At 34.0% G+C, this 17,373-nt stretch overlaps 1 protein-coding gene across 15 annotated transcripts in view; it reads right to left on the bottom strand.

Moving 5' to 3' along the window:
* Positions 1 to 17,373, bottom strand: part of RNF180 (ring finger protein 180) — a 225,207-nt gene that overhangs the window by 170,561 nt on the left and 37,273 nt on the right. For 10 of the 15 annotated variants that reach the window (XM_069096397.1, XM_069096401.1, XM_069096402.1 and 7 more), the window contains one exon: positions 6,662 to 6,793. In XM_069096397.1, the coding sequence (XP_068952498.1) occupies positions 6,662 to 6,793 (132 nt within the window). Of the gene's footprint in view, positions 1 to 739; positions 913 to 1,865; positions 2,007 to 6,661; positions 6,794 to 14,424; positions 14,538 to 17,373 lie in introns of those variants that run through there. The other 5 variants (XM_069096392.1, XM_069096390.1, XM_069096399.1 and 2 more) reach the window with 3 other exon arrangements.

The following is a 17,373-nucleotide window of genomic DNA, read 5'->3' as shown; positions in this document are numbered from 1 at the left end:
TTTAATCTAAGTAAATCTATGTCAGACTGTGCCTAAATCTCAAACTCTTATCTGTTACAAACTCTAAGCTGGGGTGGTAATTTCCTCCCCCAAGTTTCTAATCATTTCTACCTCAACAACTCTTTGAAAATCAGATCCAGAATAGAATTTCTCCTTATTGGTTGTTCAATTTTTCAAAGGATGGAACTATCACTATGCCATAGAGAGCTCTAGCAGATGTCTAGATAACTGAAGAAATCTATCACTATTACATCACGTCTCTGTTCCAGGCTTGTGATGTCTCCCCAAAACTCTTCATTTATTTCCTCTTTCTATTCAGGTGGTCTGTAGTATACTCGAATAACAAAATCATTTCTTTTATTTCTCCTTTTACATTCATACAAATATTCTCCATTATGCTTCCCCTCACCTGGCTCCTGGATTTCCTCACACAAATATACCTTAAAGACACAACCCTTCCACTTTTTAAAAGGTATACCAATCCAGAGCTATAGTCTTGTCATAGGTTTCATCTTACCTAGTCTTAGTGAGATCAGATTTGCCCCCATGTATAAGAATCTTCAGATTCTATTGTGTACCCTATGAACTTTTTGATATTTTTGTATAAGCATTTGAGGCCACAGATTTTACTACTGGCTCTTTTTCTGGATTTTCCCTTTTAAATTTCTGGTATTAGAATTAATTATGGTATTAGAATATGGTATTATTAATATGGTATTAGAATATGATGGCTACTCACTAGAGTACTCTGTACTCAGTTTCTTGGCATCTAAGTCAAGATGAGAAAACATTAGGCAGGGGTATGCAGTTAATATTTAACAACCAGTTCTCTGAAAAAAAATGTAGATAGGAAATACTTTTAAGTTAAACCTGCCTTACTAACATTTTATCCATCACTTAAGTCTAAACAATCAATGAAACAAAAATAAAATCAAGCTCTGATTTGTAATTTTGCTAACTTCTGAGATGCAAATACTAACAAAAATTTCACAATCAGCTCTCATAAGCAAGTATGAGGTAGCTCCAGCACACCACTTGTCAGATTACATTTTTACACAAAAAGAAAGGAAAAATAACAAGAGGAATGATTTTTCCCCCTTCTCCAACAAATTTAATGACTTCTTGTCCTAAGTTCTTGTATAAGAAAAAATGTGTAATATAACAGACACTGTTTTCAACTAACTTTTTGTTAAAGAAGATAAAAAGGTGTTCAAATAGATGATTTCTGAATTAGCCTTTTGTAAGTTTGAGAACATAATATAAACCACAACTCAGTGAAAGTATGTTTGCAAGATCCTGGAATAATAGAGTCAGGCAGTTTAATTTCTGAAGATTTAACAATTCAAAGAACTAATAAAATTATAAAAAAAATAGTTAATGTGTCTAATAGGCTACATTTCTCAAATATACATTTGAGGAAGCTTTTGGCAGATGTTGAATCAATTTTTTATAAAAATACCTAAAAATGTATTGTGCTTTTGGTACTAACAGACTACACTATCGGGTACATGAGAGTACTACCTTGTGGAGAAGGCTTCTTGTCCTCCTTTTGGTAACACGACCTGTAAACTTTCCAAGAACTATTTGTCTAAATCTATAGCTGTTAACTTTCCCTAAAAGATAGTCCTCTTCAGATCAAAAGCATCAAATGGTATTACCTATTCTACATCAAATAAAAATATAGCAAATAGTAAAAATATACATAACATGAAAATTCTAATGAGTAAAATGTATTACTAAGGACAAAACAAGGCTTATGTCTAGCTTTAAAACACGAAAGCATAAAGCTTCTACATTCAGCTCACTTGGTGTCCAGACACAATTTGTGTAGCTGATAACAGATATTTTTGAAGGACATTTTATACCTGGGAAGGAAGAGGAGAGAAGCCAGTCAGTCAGTCATAGCAGAATTCCAGTTGCAAACTGGCAGCAAGCAAATAGCAAGCAAAGAGCCTTTGATTCTCTTTTTTCCAGCTCTTCCCTCAAGTCAAAGGGATCTGAATTTTATACCTGGGAATTGGGATGAGACAAGCCACAATCAGTCATGACACAAATCCATTTTCAATCTGGCTTATAGGCAACCAACATGCACACAGCAGATCAGGACCCTCTTTCTCAGGCTCATATACTTCATTTATATATTAAGTTTAATAATTCATATGGCCATAGTTAACAGAAAACTAAAGTAAATAGCCACGGCTGATATTATTCACTGTGAATATCCCCATTCCCTACTCCTACCAGTTTGTATGCACCATGATGGCAGAGATCACTGATTATTTAAAATTTAATCTTTCCTAGCACAGTGGTCTATACTTACCAGTTACTCAATAAATAATGCTGAATTTAGTTAAAATATTGATTTCAGTATTTTATGTTTTCCCAGAAATTCTGGGTATTCTAATATAGAGAGAGTTTGATATGATAGCCTTATTACTTAGATAAAACAAAACGGTTGCTACATAGTTAGAAATGGTATGGGGAACCTAGATACAAATTCTATTGAGCATTAAGGAACACATGTGTAAATGTGGTTTCTATTTTTACCACCTCTGCCTTTTCAAATTTTTCATCTATTAGGGTGATGCTTGGTCAGCCACTCCTCTTACTCCTCATGCAACTGCATGCCTTTAAGTCAACTACTTGAAATAGACAGAAATAGAGAGAATCCTCTCCCATTCATATCTCTAGTTAATGGTTTCACAAGGTTCCAAGATTTCTCCCCCTTCTCCAACAAATTTAAGGATTTCTTGTGGAAAAAGAATTGTAAGTGCTTTAGTTTAGATTAATTGCATTCTATATATTCTTAGTTATTTCAAATTTTCTAAAACTTCAATTGTTCCTTGAATACTATTAGAATTTTAAATTAATTACTAACTAAAACATTTCGATTGTCATAATTTCCAAAACATCCCAATAAACTAGTTTAAAACAGAATTCTTCAATTTCATATCTATGTACCCTCTTTACTTCTTTATTAGCTACTACTACCTTCAATTTTTCTAGGTTAAGAAATTTGCTAGCAATTTATTCTCTAGAAAATTACAGATAGACATATCAGATTAGCTTTTTACTTATTGCTTAACATATCATAAATAAATAATAAATTTTAATAAATCACAAATTAGATAATGTAAAAAGATAATTACTTCTGTTACTACTTGTACTGAAGAACTGGTAAAACTTATATGCTGATAGTGGCAAATGGAAAGGAATATATTGGACATCAATCAAACTGGTAGTACCTGATATCTGTATGATACTTCAGTCATAGGCTTTGTTATAACTTCAAGGCAAATATTAAATATTCAAATTATTCTTGTTCCCCACAACAACATTTAAGGTAGTATAGGCTTTTTACTGAGGAGGAAGCTGAAGCTCATACAGGTTTAAGTATATTGTCTAAGGTCACAAAGCTCTTAAATGTCAGAGACAGGCTGGAACCCACAACTTCTGCTCTAACTATACCAGATGGTCCTCTCTACTTAGATTGACATCTCTGACACAATTTTACTATTCTTTTCTCTAGAAGCCAATGTTTTTAGTAACTTTAGCCTAATTCCATTACAATAAAGCTCATTAATGCACCATTAATTTATTTCCAGAGTTTGAGGGATATTGTATAGATTTATTCAAACTGCTAAAAATTTCTTAGCAAAGGTACTTTAAGAAACTAAAAGTTGTAAACTAGCAAATAGACATGTCTGGTATTTTATTATTAAATTCAAAATTCTTCCTTGTTATATTTGCCAGATGTGTACCATAGGAACACATAAATAAAATTTAACATAAAAATAAAATTTTATGTTTCCTTCCTAAAGGATTAATGTAGGACCTGATAAATAAGAGATAAAACAATAATTATGCAACGTAACCAAAATAAGTTACAATCAATAAAATTCATCAACAAATATTTATTGAATGTCCATTATATAGGAGACCTATGGGGGTTATAAATTAGCATGAGACATGGTCCTCATGTAGAGCTATCAACAACTTCATATTCATGAAGATTTTTGCCAAAGTTTTTCTCTGAGGCTTTTGTACATTTAAACTGCATTTTCCCTAGCAGAATATTTTAATACTTTTTCACTTTTTTTGGTGGTTCTACTCTATCTCCCTTTACTAATGAAAAAAACATTATTATTACTTCCATGGGAATTTAATTTCCTTGGCCTTTTAGAACTGGTAAACTTTAAAGGATGAACTAAAAATAAAGAAAGGGTTATTAGTCTGCTATGCTTTAAGGGATTATAATGAAACCACAAAGGCATACTAGGAAATTAGCACAATTTTCTTTTTAAATTAAAACAGTAAGTTAATATACCTATAAGTAATGAATATTATATCTGCACAATCAAAGAATATAGATTTTCTCTAAATAGTTAAAATACAAATTATGCTTCCATGACAATGAAAAAGAAGATTAGTTATAGCAACTGACATAGACTAGAAGACAGGGGAAAGAAAATGAAGCTGATTTGTATAGTATTGTTTCCTTTTTCTGGTAACTGAGGTGAAGAAAACAGGCCAAGGTAAGACTGTAAATACAGAAAGAAGCGTTACTTAATTGTAAATTGGATACTATCAACTACTTTTCACCCATGTTTTCATAGAAAAACATGTTTTGGGGTGGCTAGGTGGTATAGTAAATAAAGTACCAGCCCTGGAGTCAGGAAGACCTGACTTCAAATTTGGCCTCCGACACTTAACACAAAAACCTTGGGTAAGTCACTTAACCCCAATTGCCCTACCCTCCCCCCTCTAAAAAAGCAGGAAAAAAAAGAAAAATAAAAACATGTTTTACACAAAGTTAATATGGAAACTTTATTTTTAGGAATAGGAACTATAACTGTGTTTTCATTGGTATAAGGAACTCCTAATTGAAGAATTGCTTGTACCCATGGAAGTCAATACCTTCTCTACAACTTCAAGACTTAGAGCAGGAGTCCTTGATGATTTTGGTATTGTGGATCCCTTTTAGTAGCCCGAGAAAATCTGTGAAACACTTCTCAAAATAAGATTTCTTGCCTACATTCTTAATTTAATGAAATGATAAATTATTTAAATATTAGAGAAATTTCAGATGTAAAATTATTCCCATCCAATTCACAGAGCTCTTGAAATCTATTCATGGTCTCCTTTCTATGGACCCCAAGTTAAGAATCCCTATCTTAGACAGCTGCTGGGAGATTTGAGAGGTTAAGTGTCTTACCCAGGGTTTCACAATCAGCATGTTTCAGGGGTAGAACTCAAGCCTGAGTATTCCTGATGCCCAAGTAATGTTTTCTATTAACTATGCAACATTACATTCTTTTATTTAAAAAATATTATTATCATGGAAGGGTTCTAGATGCTGCAAAGGCATCTTATGCTTATATATGGTTATGAAATTAATATAAAACCATTAAATTAAAAACAAAAAAGTATAGATGAAACAAGATATAATGAAAACATATAAATTCAGGAATGAAAAGTGAATAGGAATCAGATTTCAGAGTCCTAACTCCACACCAAAATATCTCAAACACTACATTTGCTTTCAAAGATTAAAATTAAAACTTCCCCTACAAGCTATGTTCCTAAGATTTTTTTAGAAAAGTATAATGTATTCAGCTTTTAATATGTATGCAGCTTTTTGATTTATGACTAATTATGAAACAACATCATTAATGATGTCAGCAGGATGCAGACATAAGGAGAGAAGTAAACTATATTAATTAGGCAGCAGAGGGAGCTAATGCATCGTCTTTTAGTTTGCTATTACTGCTATTCTCTGCCTCTCTCCTTAAAAATCCAGGGTTAAGTTGATTTGCACGAGGGCATTTAATTTTAAAATAAATTTTATGGATTCTGAAGTTTTCTTATTGTTTTTACAAGATATTTATCATGTGTTTCAATTTAAAGCATAAAAAGTTGAAAAAAATGCTTAACATTTTCAATTATATTATTAGAAAACATGTTCACATCATTTGACTTTACCAATGCTTCCAATAATGATCCCTTGGGTAATTTCTTATAAAACTAATTAAACTTTTTTTTTAATATTGTAGCTATTACCCATAATATTGCAGAATGTTTTGGAAAGGTACCTAGAGATTCAGAGGCTTCATTTTGCAGCTGGGAAAACTGAAGAAGCCCAGAGCAGTGATGACCTTTGTTCAAGGTCACACAGCAAATGAATAGAGCTAAAGCTGGAATCCAGGTCAGGAGTTAGGTCTCTTGACTCCAAATTGAATACTTCTTCCATTATATCAAGCTAAAATATATAGACTTTTGGGAAGATAATGCTATTATCTAAAACTGAACAACTATGTGACAAATTTGTTTGATTTTTGCCCTTTCCCAAAAGGATACTAAACTTAACTTTATTGTAATCACTACTGCAGGGTGGCTTATCCACAGTTTAAAGAGCCATTTGTGCATGAAGTAAAATCCCTGCTTTTTGAACTTTTAGAATATTACACTAAAAATTTTTAAAGGCACATCACATTTTCACAACTATGGGTATTAATGAATATTATCAGTGGGAAAAGGAGCTTTTCAGAAACTTTCGGTGGTCAAAATAAGAGCCAGCTTAGAACTTGCCTAGCCTGAGAGTCAAAACTCTCTAAAGAAGTTCTTAGTGAATACTTTGTAAAGTAGAATAGTCCATACTTACCTCTGACAACTGGTTTCCAGAACAGTTTGTGAAATGACTGGGATTTGCTATACATTTTCTACATTTCCAACAACGAAGAATAGCTGCTTCTTCTTGGCTATACATTTTCATTCCCATTTCAAGTCTTTTCATCTGTAGGAAACATTAATGTATGTTTTTCATTAGGAAGGAACTGGGATGACTAAACTTGTTTTGCTGAGTTCTAAGCATTACATCAGTTACATTTAAGAGCAGACCATTCTATTTGATGATGGTGGTAATTCATATTATTTTTTTTTCCATCAATGAATCTTCTTTTTGTAGAATGTTTTAATGTTAACAATAATGAACTGTTAACTTTGTTCCACATCCCCTCCCCTGCTAATAGTAGAAAAAAACAATTACTGAGGAACCATTAAAAATTATTGTAGTGGTTGAAAAATAACTTTTGTAAAGGCTACAAATGGTTTTCATTAAGTTGGGGTGCTGTATAGGGCATACAGTAATTTTAAATTATGATTTAACAGCTTATCTTTTGTGTTCATCCATGTGTTCTAGTTGCTGCAAGAATCAGAAAAGCTTACTTTATGACCATATGTAATGATTTTCATCTTGTAAATTTTCAGTAAACAACATAACTGTATGTGTAGTAAAAATTAGAAAACTCAGGAAATATTTTCATAATATCCATTAGCTTATCTATAGGTCACAGAGTTAATGAATAAAAGTACTTAGTGCAGTGCTTGGCACATGGTAAATACTATATAAATATTAGCTATTATTATTACATTCAAATGTAGACTTTCATATCAAAATTTTACTTTAAGCTAATTTAGAATATTGTTTCATAGAAATAATACAAGGAATTTATTTTTTTTTAAGTCTTAATGTACTTACTAATCTATCTGAGCACTATTTTTCTTTAAGGGAAGCATTTTTAACCTTCACTTCAATGTCATCTGTTAAATGGTTAAATTACTTTCTCAGTTAAATTATTTATCTCAAATCATAAGTTTAAAAATAACTACTTGTATGCCACTTAAGGGAATGTAAGTATCCTTGAAAAGATGACAGAAAAGTAAATCCTGTAAGAGTAACCTTATTTTCCAGATCACATCCTAGGGAAAACACACACACACACACACACACACACGCATGCACACCTCTGACATCTTTCATATCAGAAATGGGTGAAATAAGAAAAAAACAGAACCCAAGTAGAAAGCTTTTGGTAAATAATGCTCATGTTTAGGTACACAAGGGGTGTTTTTCCAGTTAGGTGTTGTGAAATTCTTTACCTATTTATTTCCTTCCTCCCTCCATTTTTTATAAACAATTTCTTCTCAGGCTATTAACCCCTCTCGGCCTGTTACCAATCTTATTAGCCATTCTCAATTACAAAAAAAAAAATCCCCAATGCCTGATGTTCTCTTGACTCTATAATCAGAAATCCCAAATATTTTTTTCCTTTCTTTTCTTTTTGTATTAGAATTTGCCACTTGAGATCATTAACATTTTTATTGTTATTTAATATCCTTATAATACCTGCTTATTTGTTCATTGATACAATGGGTCTGTCATCTCACACATGTGATTGCTTGTCACATGAATCATGAAAACAATACATTCCCTCATAATTTCTTCACCTCACTTTTCTTCTTTGAGGGTGTAATCATGCTAACAGGAGAAATTTCTCTCAATAGAAAGTGCTTTGTTATAACAAAGCGTTAAAATTAAGATCAACCAGGTACTTGCCACTAAGGTGAGAAAAAATTTTGTTATACTCCTGATTCCTATTCATCTCTATCTTGAGTAAGAGTTATTTCCAGATCTTCACAGAGATTCTAATAGTGAGCTGGGGCTTCATGCCTATTTCTAATCATTTATCAAAGATGCTTGATTTCCAAACCTAACTTGCGGACATAAGATAAAAACAGTGACAGCAGGGGGATGAAAGGAATAGGCATTTATTAAGCACCTACTATGTACAAGGCACTGTGTTAAGCACTTTACAAACATTCTACAAATATTAACTTGTTCCTTCTATTCCCTGCTACCTATGATAATGTGATCTCTTTTGCCCTTTATGGCTTAACATCTCAAACAGGCTGTCCACCATGGTGGCCTCGACTTTCTCCCTTCTCCCTTTCTTTATGGCCTATTCATTGCATCAGTTGCCAAACCCAATGGCCTTTTCTCAAGTCTCCTTCTTGGCCCTCCTGCAATCTTTGACACTGCTGCTCAGTCTCTTCTCTTGGATTCTCTCTTCTTCTCTAGGTTTCAGGCCACCGCTCTCCTGTTCTCCCCCTGCCTACCTGACCACTCCTCTCACCTTTGCTGTACCTTCCTCCTGTTCACACCCCCCAGGGTGTCCCTCAAAGTTCTGTCCTCCTCTTGCCCCACCAGACCACTTCACTTGGTGATCTCATCAGCTACCACGGATTTAATTACTGTCTCTATGCTAATGATTCTCAAGTCTACTTAACCTGCTGCAATGTCCTTGCTGACCTCCAATTTCACATCTCCAACTGACTTTTAAGCCTCTCTAACTGGATGTTCAGTAAACATTTTACACTAAATATACCCAAAATGGAAATTCTCTTTCTCCTTAAACTTTACCCCATTCTTACCATCTCTTTTACTGTGGGGGCAACATCATCCTCCCAGTGCTCACTTACAAACCTAGGAGTCACTGTGAATTCCTTACTTGGTCTCACCCCTTATAACCAAGCTGTTGCCAAGGCCTGTTGATTTCACCTTGGCAACATGCCCACTTCTCTCTTCTGACAGTCATTACTTTAGCACAGGCCCTCACCTCACACCTGGATTACTGCAATAGCTTGCTAATGGGTTTGCCTTCCGAAAAGTCTCCTCCACTCCAACCCATCCTCCATTTAGCCAATAAAGTGATATTCCTAAAGTACAGGCCTAATCATGTTGCCCTTTCCCCATCCCCAAACTCAATAAATTCCAGTGGCTTCCTATTGCCTCCAACATCAAATATAAAATATTCTTTTTGGCATTCAAAGCCCTTCATAACTTATCCTCATTCTATCTTTCCAGTCTTTTTACTTTACTCCCTGACACATATTTTTCAATACAGTAACACTGGTTTCCTAGCTTTTACATAAATAAAACACTTCATCTCTTGCCTTCAAGCATTCTCTCTCATTGTCCCCCATTTCTGGAATACTTTCTCTCCTCTGCTCCAACTACTGACTTCTCTGACTTCTTGTAAGTCCTAACTAAAATCCCAACTTTTCCTATAAGCCATTTCCAATCCCTCGTAATTCTAGTGCTTTCCTCTTGTTGATTATTTTCTATTTATCTGTATATAGCTTGTGTTGTAAAGGTTTGTATCTTGTCTCCCCCATCAGACTGCAAGCTCCTTGAGGGTAGGGGCTACTTTTGCTTCTTTCTGTATCACCAGTGTTTAGCATGGTACCCAGCAAGTAGTAAGTACCTGACACATAGTAGGTGCTTATTAAATGTTAATTGTCTCATTTGAACCTTACAACCTTGAAAAGTGGGTGCTATTATTATCCCTATTTTACATTTCAGGAAACTTAGGGAAAGAGAGTTTAAGTGACTTGCCCAGGGTTACAAAGCTAGTAAGTATCCAAGGTTAAATTTGAACTCAGCCCTTCCTGACTCCAATTCTAGTCCTCTATACTAGGTCAGCTAGTCACCTTTACACAAAAATGTATATACCACTTTTCAATCCTTTTCCTGTCTTTCTCTCAGAAATATACCCCAGTCATAAAGCCCTTCAACTTCTATGTACATTTCAATCTTAAGAATCATTATGAGAATCTGAAAATTTGAATGGAAAAAATTTTACAAGTTCTTCATACCAATAAGATTTTGTTGCTTTTGATTAATGATAATTCTAAAGACTAATAATGATGATGGCTTAGCAACTGCCTAGAGCCCAAATGTTCAATGTTTCTCTTCATCCATATTTTAGAAAATATTATCACAAAGGGGAAAATGAATATACACTACCCTTATATTTTTCTAACCTACTTTTGAGAAAAGCTTTACAAAAATTATCCAAAATAAATTTGCTAGTATTCATTTTACTTGAAAGCAACCAGTTGCTGTCTGTGGTCCTGAATCCAAGAAACATATTCACTGTCCAAGATCTAAAACTCCCACAAAAATGATTGTCTGCTTAGGTCAGATTTTGGCAGACCTACAAACTGCAGGTTTGAAACTGAAAATAATTGCACATATCTACAAAGGGTATTAAAAATGTGCTGATCATAATAAACTAGCTGGTCATATCAGCACCATTGGGAAAGTTTTCTCAGAATTGTTATCTCGTCATTAATACTAAACAAACTATAAAAGTATATTTTCAGAGAATCCTAGACCTTTCTGCATCCAATGGTGAGTCCCTCTCTTTCTTGAGTTATGAGTACACATGTTCTCTTTTGTAGGGCTCTGAAAATTTTGTATATACATTAGGAATAAATTTGTCTTTTGTGCCTCCTCTTCTGTATATCTGAGCCAGGTCAAGGGAATCCAGAAATAGCAGCTCCTGAGCAGTAAGTGGAATTAAGTATAGAACAAAAACAAAAAATAACAACATATGCTTTGGATAGTATCACAGGATTCAGGTTCAAATCCTGCCTCTAATGCTTATACTTGTGTGACCTCTGTAAAATAACTTCCTGGGCCTCAGTTTCCTGATATGTAAAATGAAGGGGTTGTACTAAATAGCTTCTGAGGTCCCTTCCAGCTCCAGATCTAAAATTCTATGATCTATATATCTTGTGACCTTGATGCTTCTGAAGATTCTCCTCCATATTCATGACCAGAGGATAGGTTTTGAAAATGATGCAAAACATACCTTAACCAATACTTAATTCAATGACCAAAAATGATTCTAAAGGGAAATATGATGAAGCAGACTATCCATCTCCTGAGAGAGAAGATGGACTCAAGATGCTGAAGAGACATAAACTTTTGGATGGTTAATGAAGGAATTTGTTTTGCTTGCATAAACTTATTTGTTACAAGGGTTTTCTTTTTCCAATGGGAGAAGAGAAAGGAACAAAAAAAGTAAATGCATGTTAATTGAAAAATAAGATAAAAATATATTTTTTAAAAACCTTAATCTAGGAGCTTTATATAAATAAGAACACTGCATGGAAGGGAAGAATATGAAAAAATTAAATGAGAAACTCCAGTAAGAACCTTCTCTGAGATGAACTTTAAATAAGCTACACTGCTTGACAAAGAAAAACTTTATGGAAATGGGTAGCGAAAGTGATTATCAACTCATCTGATAAGGAAAAGGTTAGCCTGTGAATTTTAATTCTATTTTGAAGGAGTATCAGAAATAGCTGCAAGGAAAAATGCAGAATATATACAAGTTGATTGAACATAGGCTTCACAATTTTATATATTTCTCTGAAAAGCATAAATATTGATGTGATATTACACATAACATACAATATTATACAATAATACAACAAGAAATATTAAATTGCATTTTAAAGAGGTAATTTGACTAAGAGGACTTAGGTTTTTCTTCTGTTAAATTTATCTCAGAAAGAGCTCTTTAAAGTTATCTTAATCACTATTCATATCTGAAATAGCTATCAGGTTCAAAAACACATAGGCCACTCAGAGAAAATCGGAGAAATGTACCAGCAAGGTGTTAAATAGAATAAACACTGAATCAAGGGAAGAGCAAAAATGCCATCTAGTGGCAAAACACTAATAAGAAAGATATGCTTTTATGGTATAACTTGTTCTAGGATCCTGGTCAAATGTACAAAAATGATAATGATACAATAACAAATTTCACACAAAGACATGAAATATATTTAGGATAAATTCCTCAATTTGGTGTCATGTTTACTTCCTCACTCATAGCTCTTTCCATCTCTGTATGTACTCTCACAGCTACCACCCTTCCCTACTCATTTTATCTACTACCCTGGTTCGGGCTGTTATCACCTCTCTCTCTGAGACCATTGCAGTAGTCTCCTATTTGATCTCTCTGCCTCTCTCCACTCCAATTCATCTTCCACACTGATAATGCAATCCCTCTCCTCTCAATAAATTTCAGTGAACACCTAATCTCTCTAGCATCAAATATGACATGCTGTGTTTCATATTTAAAACACAACAATTTGGTCTCTTTCTACATTTTAACACATCCCTTCTAGTCACAGACTACGGTCCAGCTATATAAGACTATGTACTGTTCCTCATATATAATGTTCCCTCTTCCATCTCCATGCCTTAGTACTATCTCATGCCTAGGTAGCTAGATGGTACAGGGGATAATATGCCACGCCTAAAATCAGGAAGACTCATCTTCCTGAGTTAAAATCTGGCTTCAGACAGTAAATGTGTGACTCTGGGTGAGTCACTTTACTCTGTTTGCCTCGGTTTCCTCATCTGTAAAATGAGCTGGAAAAGGAAAAAGCAAACCTTTCCAGTAGCTTTGCCCAGAAAACACCAAATGGGGTCATAGAAATGACTAAAATGCTTCAACAATAAAATTGAAATAGTCTTTCTTTTTACCTTGAGTCACTGATAAACTTACTAAACATTCACCGAATGCTGGATTGATTAAATGAAAGATACATATACTCCTAGGCAAAAGGGGTGAAAAATCCATACTCAGAAAATTCAACCTCTTGGATAAATGGTCTTAAATAAAAGAGGTCTCTGAAGAACTCTGCACTACATTTGAAAAATAAGCAAGAGCTATTTCACATCCAAAATAAGCAAGAGCTGTCATATACATCCAAAAAAGCCAAGATTATTGACCTATCATGTCTGCCCTGGGACTTGAATAATAAAAACAACAAAGACTATGTTGACACATTAAAGTTAATTTCACAAAAGTCCTGCTTTGGGATCTCATTTTGGGGCCTGAGGTGACAAGATTCTTGTATGCCAGTGAATCATAAGGTTTTTTCAGCTGTTTCAAATAAGGCCCTGACAGATAATAGGGTGCTATCAAGGAGCAACTTAGTGAAGTATGAAATGGCTGATCATTAGCAGGTGCAGTTATCAAATAATGAATTCTTTGGCCAGGATGATGCAGGGTACAAAGAAAAATACAAAATGGTCATCATTCCCATGTGGTCCCCTTCTGCTTCCACAAAGACAATTGCAATTTTGCCCAAAATGAAAACATGGTTAAGAATCAGATAGTTTTCAGATCATCTACAAATATTAAACACTGGTATTCTAAATGCAATATTTTTTTTTTTTAAATCGAGGTTAAGTAACTTGCTCAAGGTTACATGGCCAGTTATTTTTGTGTGGGTGCCAAGTATCTGAGGCCGGAACCGATCCCAGTTCTCCCAACGCTGGGGCTGGAACTCTTACTCACTGTGCCACCTGGCCTCCCCTAAGCAATTGGGGTTCAGTAACTTGCTGAAGGTAACACGGTCAGTTATTTTGTATGGGTGTTAAGTATCTGAGCCCGGAACCGAACCCAGGTCTCCCAACTCTGGGGCCGGCGCTCTTACTCACTGTACCACCTGGCTGCCCCTTGCAATATTTTTGTTACAGAGAAAAATTATCAACTGCTAGAAAACTATAACATTCATATTTACATTCTTTCTATTAATCCAACTTTAACAGTTAGATAAGAAGAACCTCTAAGTTTTCCTTTCACAGAAGGAAATAAAACAAATGGCAATGGGAGGCAACAAGAAGCACTTCTTGTTGGGTACTTAGTCCCATATCTTGTCTTGCAGTATATGTGATAAACACAAATAAAGAGATTGCCATAAAAATAATTAACTTACGTATCAATGTCTGTGGAAGAGAATGAAGAAGTACACATAGCTATCGGCAAAACTGTACATGATGAAAGCTGTGTGATATCCATTTGCTATGAGTATTTCAACTCTGAAAATGTCTATGGGGGAAAGAAACTGGTGCTTAAAACTAATAATTATGTAAGATAGAATCTAGACAGTGCATCTGAACAATGTTTTGTTTGGTTGAGGATACTTATACTGCTGATTGAAACACAACAATTAAAAAATGGTTTTGTTAGCATCCTTTTTGCTAAATGTGACTCCATTTTTATGTGTAACTACCCATTTTTTCCCTAGGTTATTTGAATAATTCGATACTGTAATAGATTCTCCCACAATTTAGCTCCAGTCTATTGTTCTAGCCTTATTTTCACAATACTTATATTCTCACAGAGCTACTATAGGGACATTACTTTGTAACCTGCAAAATATTTTGTAATGGTAAAGCACTATATAAATTTGAAATAATAAAATGGGAAAAATAAGTATATATTTAGATACACCATAAAATAAAGGTATAAAATACAGTACCCCAAAAGTCTTTGCAGTTTTAACCCTTCAGAAGTATAAATCCTGCAAACCTACAAAAACATTTGAAAGTTTATTTAAAATGTTGACATGCTTATTATTAAAATTTAACACATTCACTGTCTTGTTCTATACATCACTCTAGTTAATTTTCAGACATTGTAAAACAAACTTCCATTAGCTACTGCTCAGTGACTGAAAGGGCTGTATTTGTAATCTAAACGGGAACATATTCCAAAGGACCAGGTTTTGATGCATATACAACAGTTTCAGCTTGATTTCACAAGGAGCAATCTAACAGCAACAATCAGGCTACCAATGTGATCAAGTGAAGTGTTCTACCAAACCTCCAATCTGAGAGAGCATCAGCCAGAAACTGTCATAATAATGTAACATGACAGAGTGTCATGTCTTGTTAAAATTTAAGTTAAAATGTATTATTCAAAATTCACAGACAGATGTAAGTGTAAAATAAATTTAAATAATTAAACTTTCAAGAGATTTTTTGTAAGTTTGTAGCATTTATATTTCTGGGATGATTAAAGCTTAAAACTTCACTATGACTTTTGGGACACCCCATATATCTTGCCATACATTCTTGATCAATATGATTATAATCCAACCTTTAATAAATACATTATAATACCTAGCAGATCATTCTAATGTTCTATATACATTAGTAACATGTTGTAATAGCACTCTGCAACATATAACAATAATGAAAATTTTCAATACTTCAAAGTTTATTATTTCATTAATTTATATATGTGCTTAAAGTTTCTGTAGCTGAAAACTATATAACTTTGTGACATACCTGAGAGTGAGACTCTCTGAATTTAGTTATGTTGCTCTTTGAATAAGAGACATATATAGTCTATCATCTGGGCTGAAGGCGATCCTCAAAACCTCTCCATCTTGGTAGGACCTTCCAGATACTGCATGCTATTGGCAAAAATTTTGTGAACCCCATATCATTTCCATGCCATTAATGAGGCAGAGGGGAACTACAATGGAAGCTAATGAAATAAACTTATAAAAATACCTTATTTAGACGTAAAAATGGAAAGTAATGATCCAACAAAAAGCAAAACTAAAGTAAAATGCTCCAACATAACTGAGGCTCCCAAAGAGATTAAGATACTATGTATAAGCAAGTACTATATACAGTAACATAAATGCTATCACTGTTTTAAAGTTCACAGTAAGAAAGGCAGTATGGGATGAACAAAATATGCATTAGTTTTTTAATCAGAGTTCAAATCTTAGCTCTACTACTTAACTTATTTTGGTATCAATTTTATCAACTGTAAAATAAGGGGGTCATACTAACTGATGTCCAAGGACTCTTAAAATTCTAAATCTTATGATGCCAATATGGTATTATTACTATTATTATTTCTCAGTAATTTCAAAACAATATACAATTAAGTATGTAGCATAGTTAATGATTGTGTAGAGTCAGCAAAAACTGTTCACAGTAAATAAAGTTCTCAGCTTGTAAAAACTGAGATACAGAGCTCAAAAAGTCCACATGCTATGAGAGACACTTGTTCTCGGGGAAAAATAAAACAAACCAGGCACTAATCTATTTATGTATGTCTATTATAATGCCTTCTTGGAAATATGAAGGACATGGATAATAATGTACACCTTAACCAATTAAAATAGACAGGGGGCCCTTGCAACAAAAACTTCAATATAAGGTGGAATGCCTTTCCTATAAAGGTTCATTAGGGCCCAATGCTTTTATTTTTATGGAAGTCTCCTTGGTGCTGCAAAGTAACCCCTAGTCAAAAAAACATTTGAACCTAAGAGTCAAGCTTGATTACCTTACTTTCAGAACTCATATTTCTACTGTACTAAAGGAGTGGCTAAAAAGAGAATCTTTGTGTATTGTTAGGCAAAAATGTACCTAACCTGTTCTTTGGTTTCCACAGAAACTCCCAGTAATGGGAATAATAAAAGAGCTGTGTGTCTAATGGATAAAACACTGAATTAAAAGTAAGGAGATTTTTATACCCTGATTCTTTTATGCACTGGTTGTGCTCTGCCTCACTGTGTGGGCTTAGACTTTATGTGAACTCTCCTTTTATATTTACTTGAATCTGTGATCTAATCTCCAAAAGCAGAGAATCATGGAATTTGAGAGTTGGTAGGGACTCCCACTGTCATCTAATCCAACCACTATAAAATATCCAACAAGTGGGGGTGGCTAGGTGGTGTAGTGAATAGAGTACTGGCCCTGGAGTCAGGAGGACTTGAGTTCAAATCCGGCCTCAGACACTTAACACTTACTAGCCATGTGACCTTGGGCAAGTCACTTAACCCCAATTACCCTGCCCTCCCCCCTCCAAAAAGAAAAAAAAAGAATTGGTCAAATAGAAAAGAGAGGTACAAAAGCTAAAT

This window comes from Petaurus breviceps, unplaced genomic scaffold, assembly GCF_028583685.1.
Source record: "Petaurus breviceps papuanus isolate PSGF00001 unplaced genomic scaffold, PetGlider_PUasm1.0 229, whole genome shotgun sequence".
NCBI classification, from domain to species: Eukaryota; Metazoa; Chordata; class Mammalia; order Diprotodontia; family Petauridae; genus Petaurus; species Petaurus breviceps.
The sequence above is the reverse complement of the archived record's forward strand: the minus strand, read 5'-3'. Positions and strand labels throughout refer to the sequence as shown.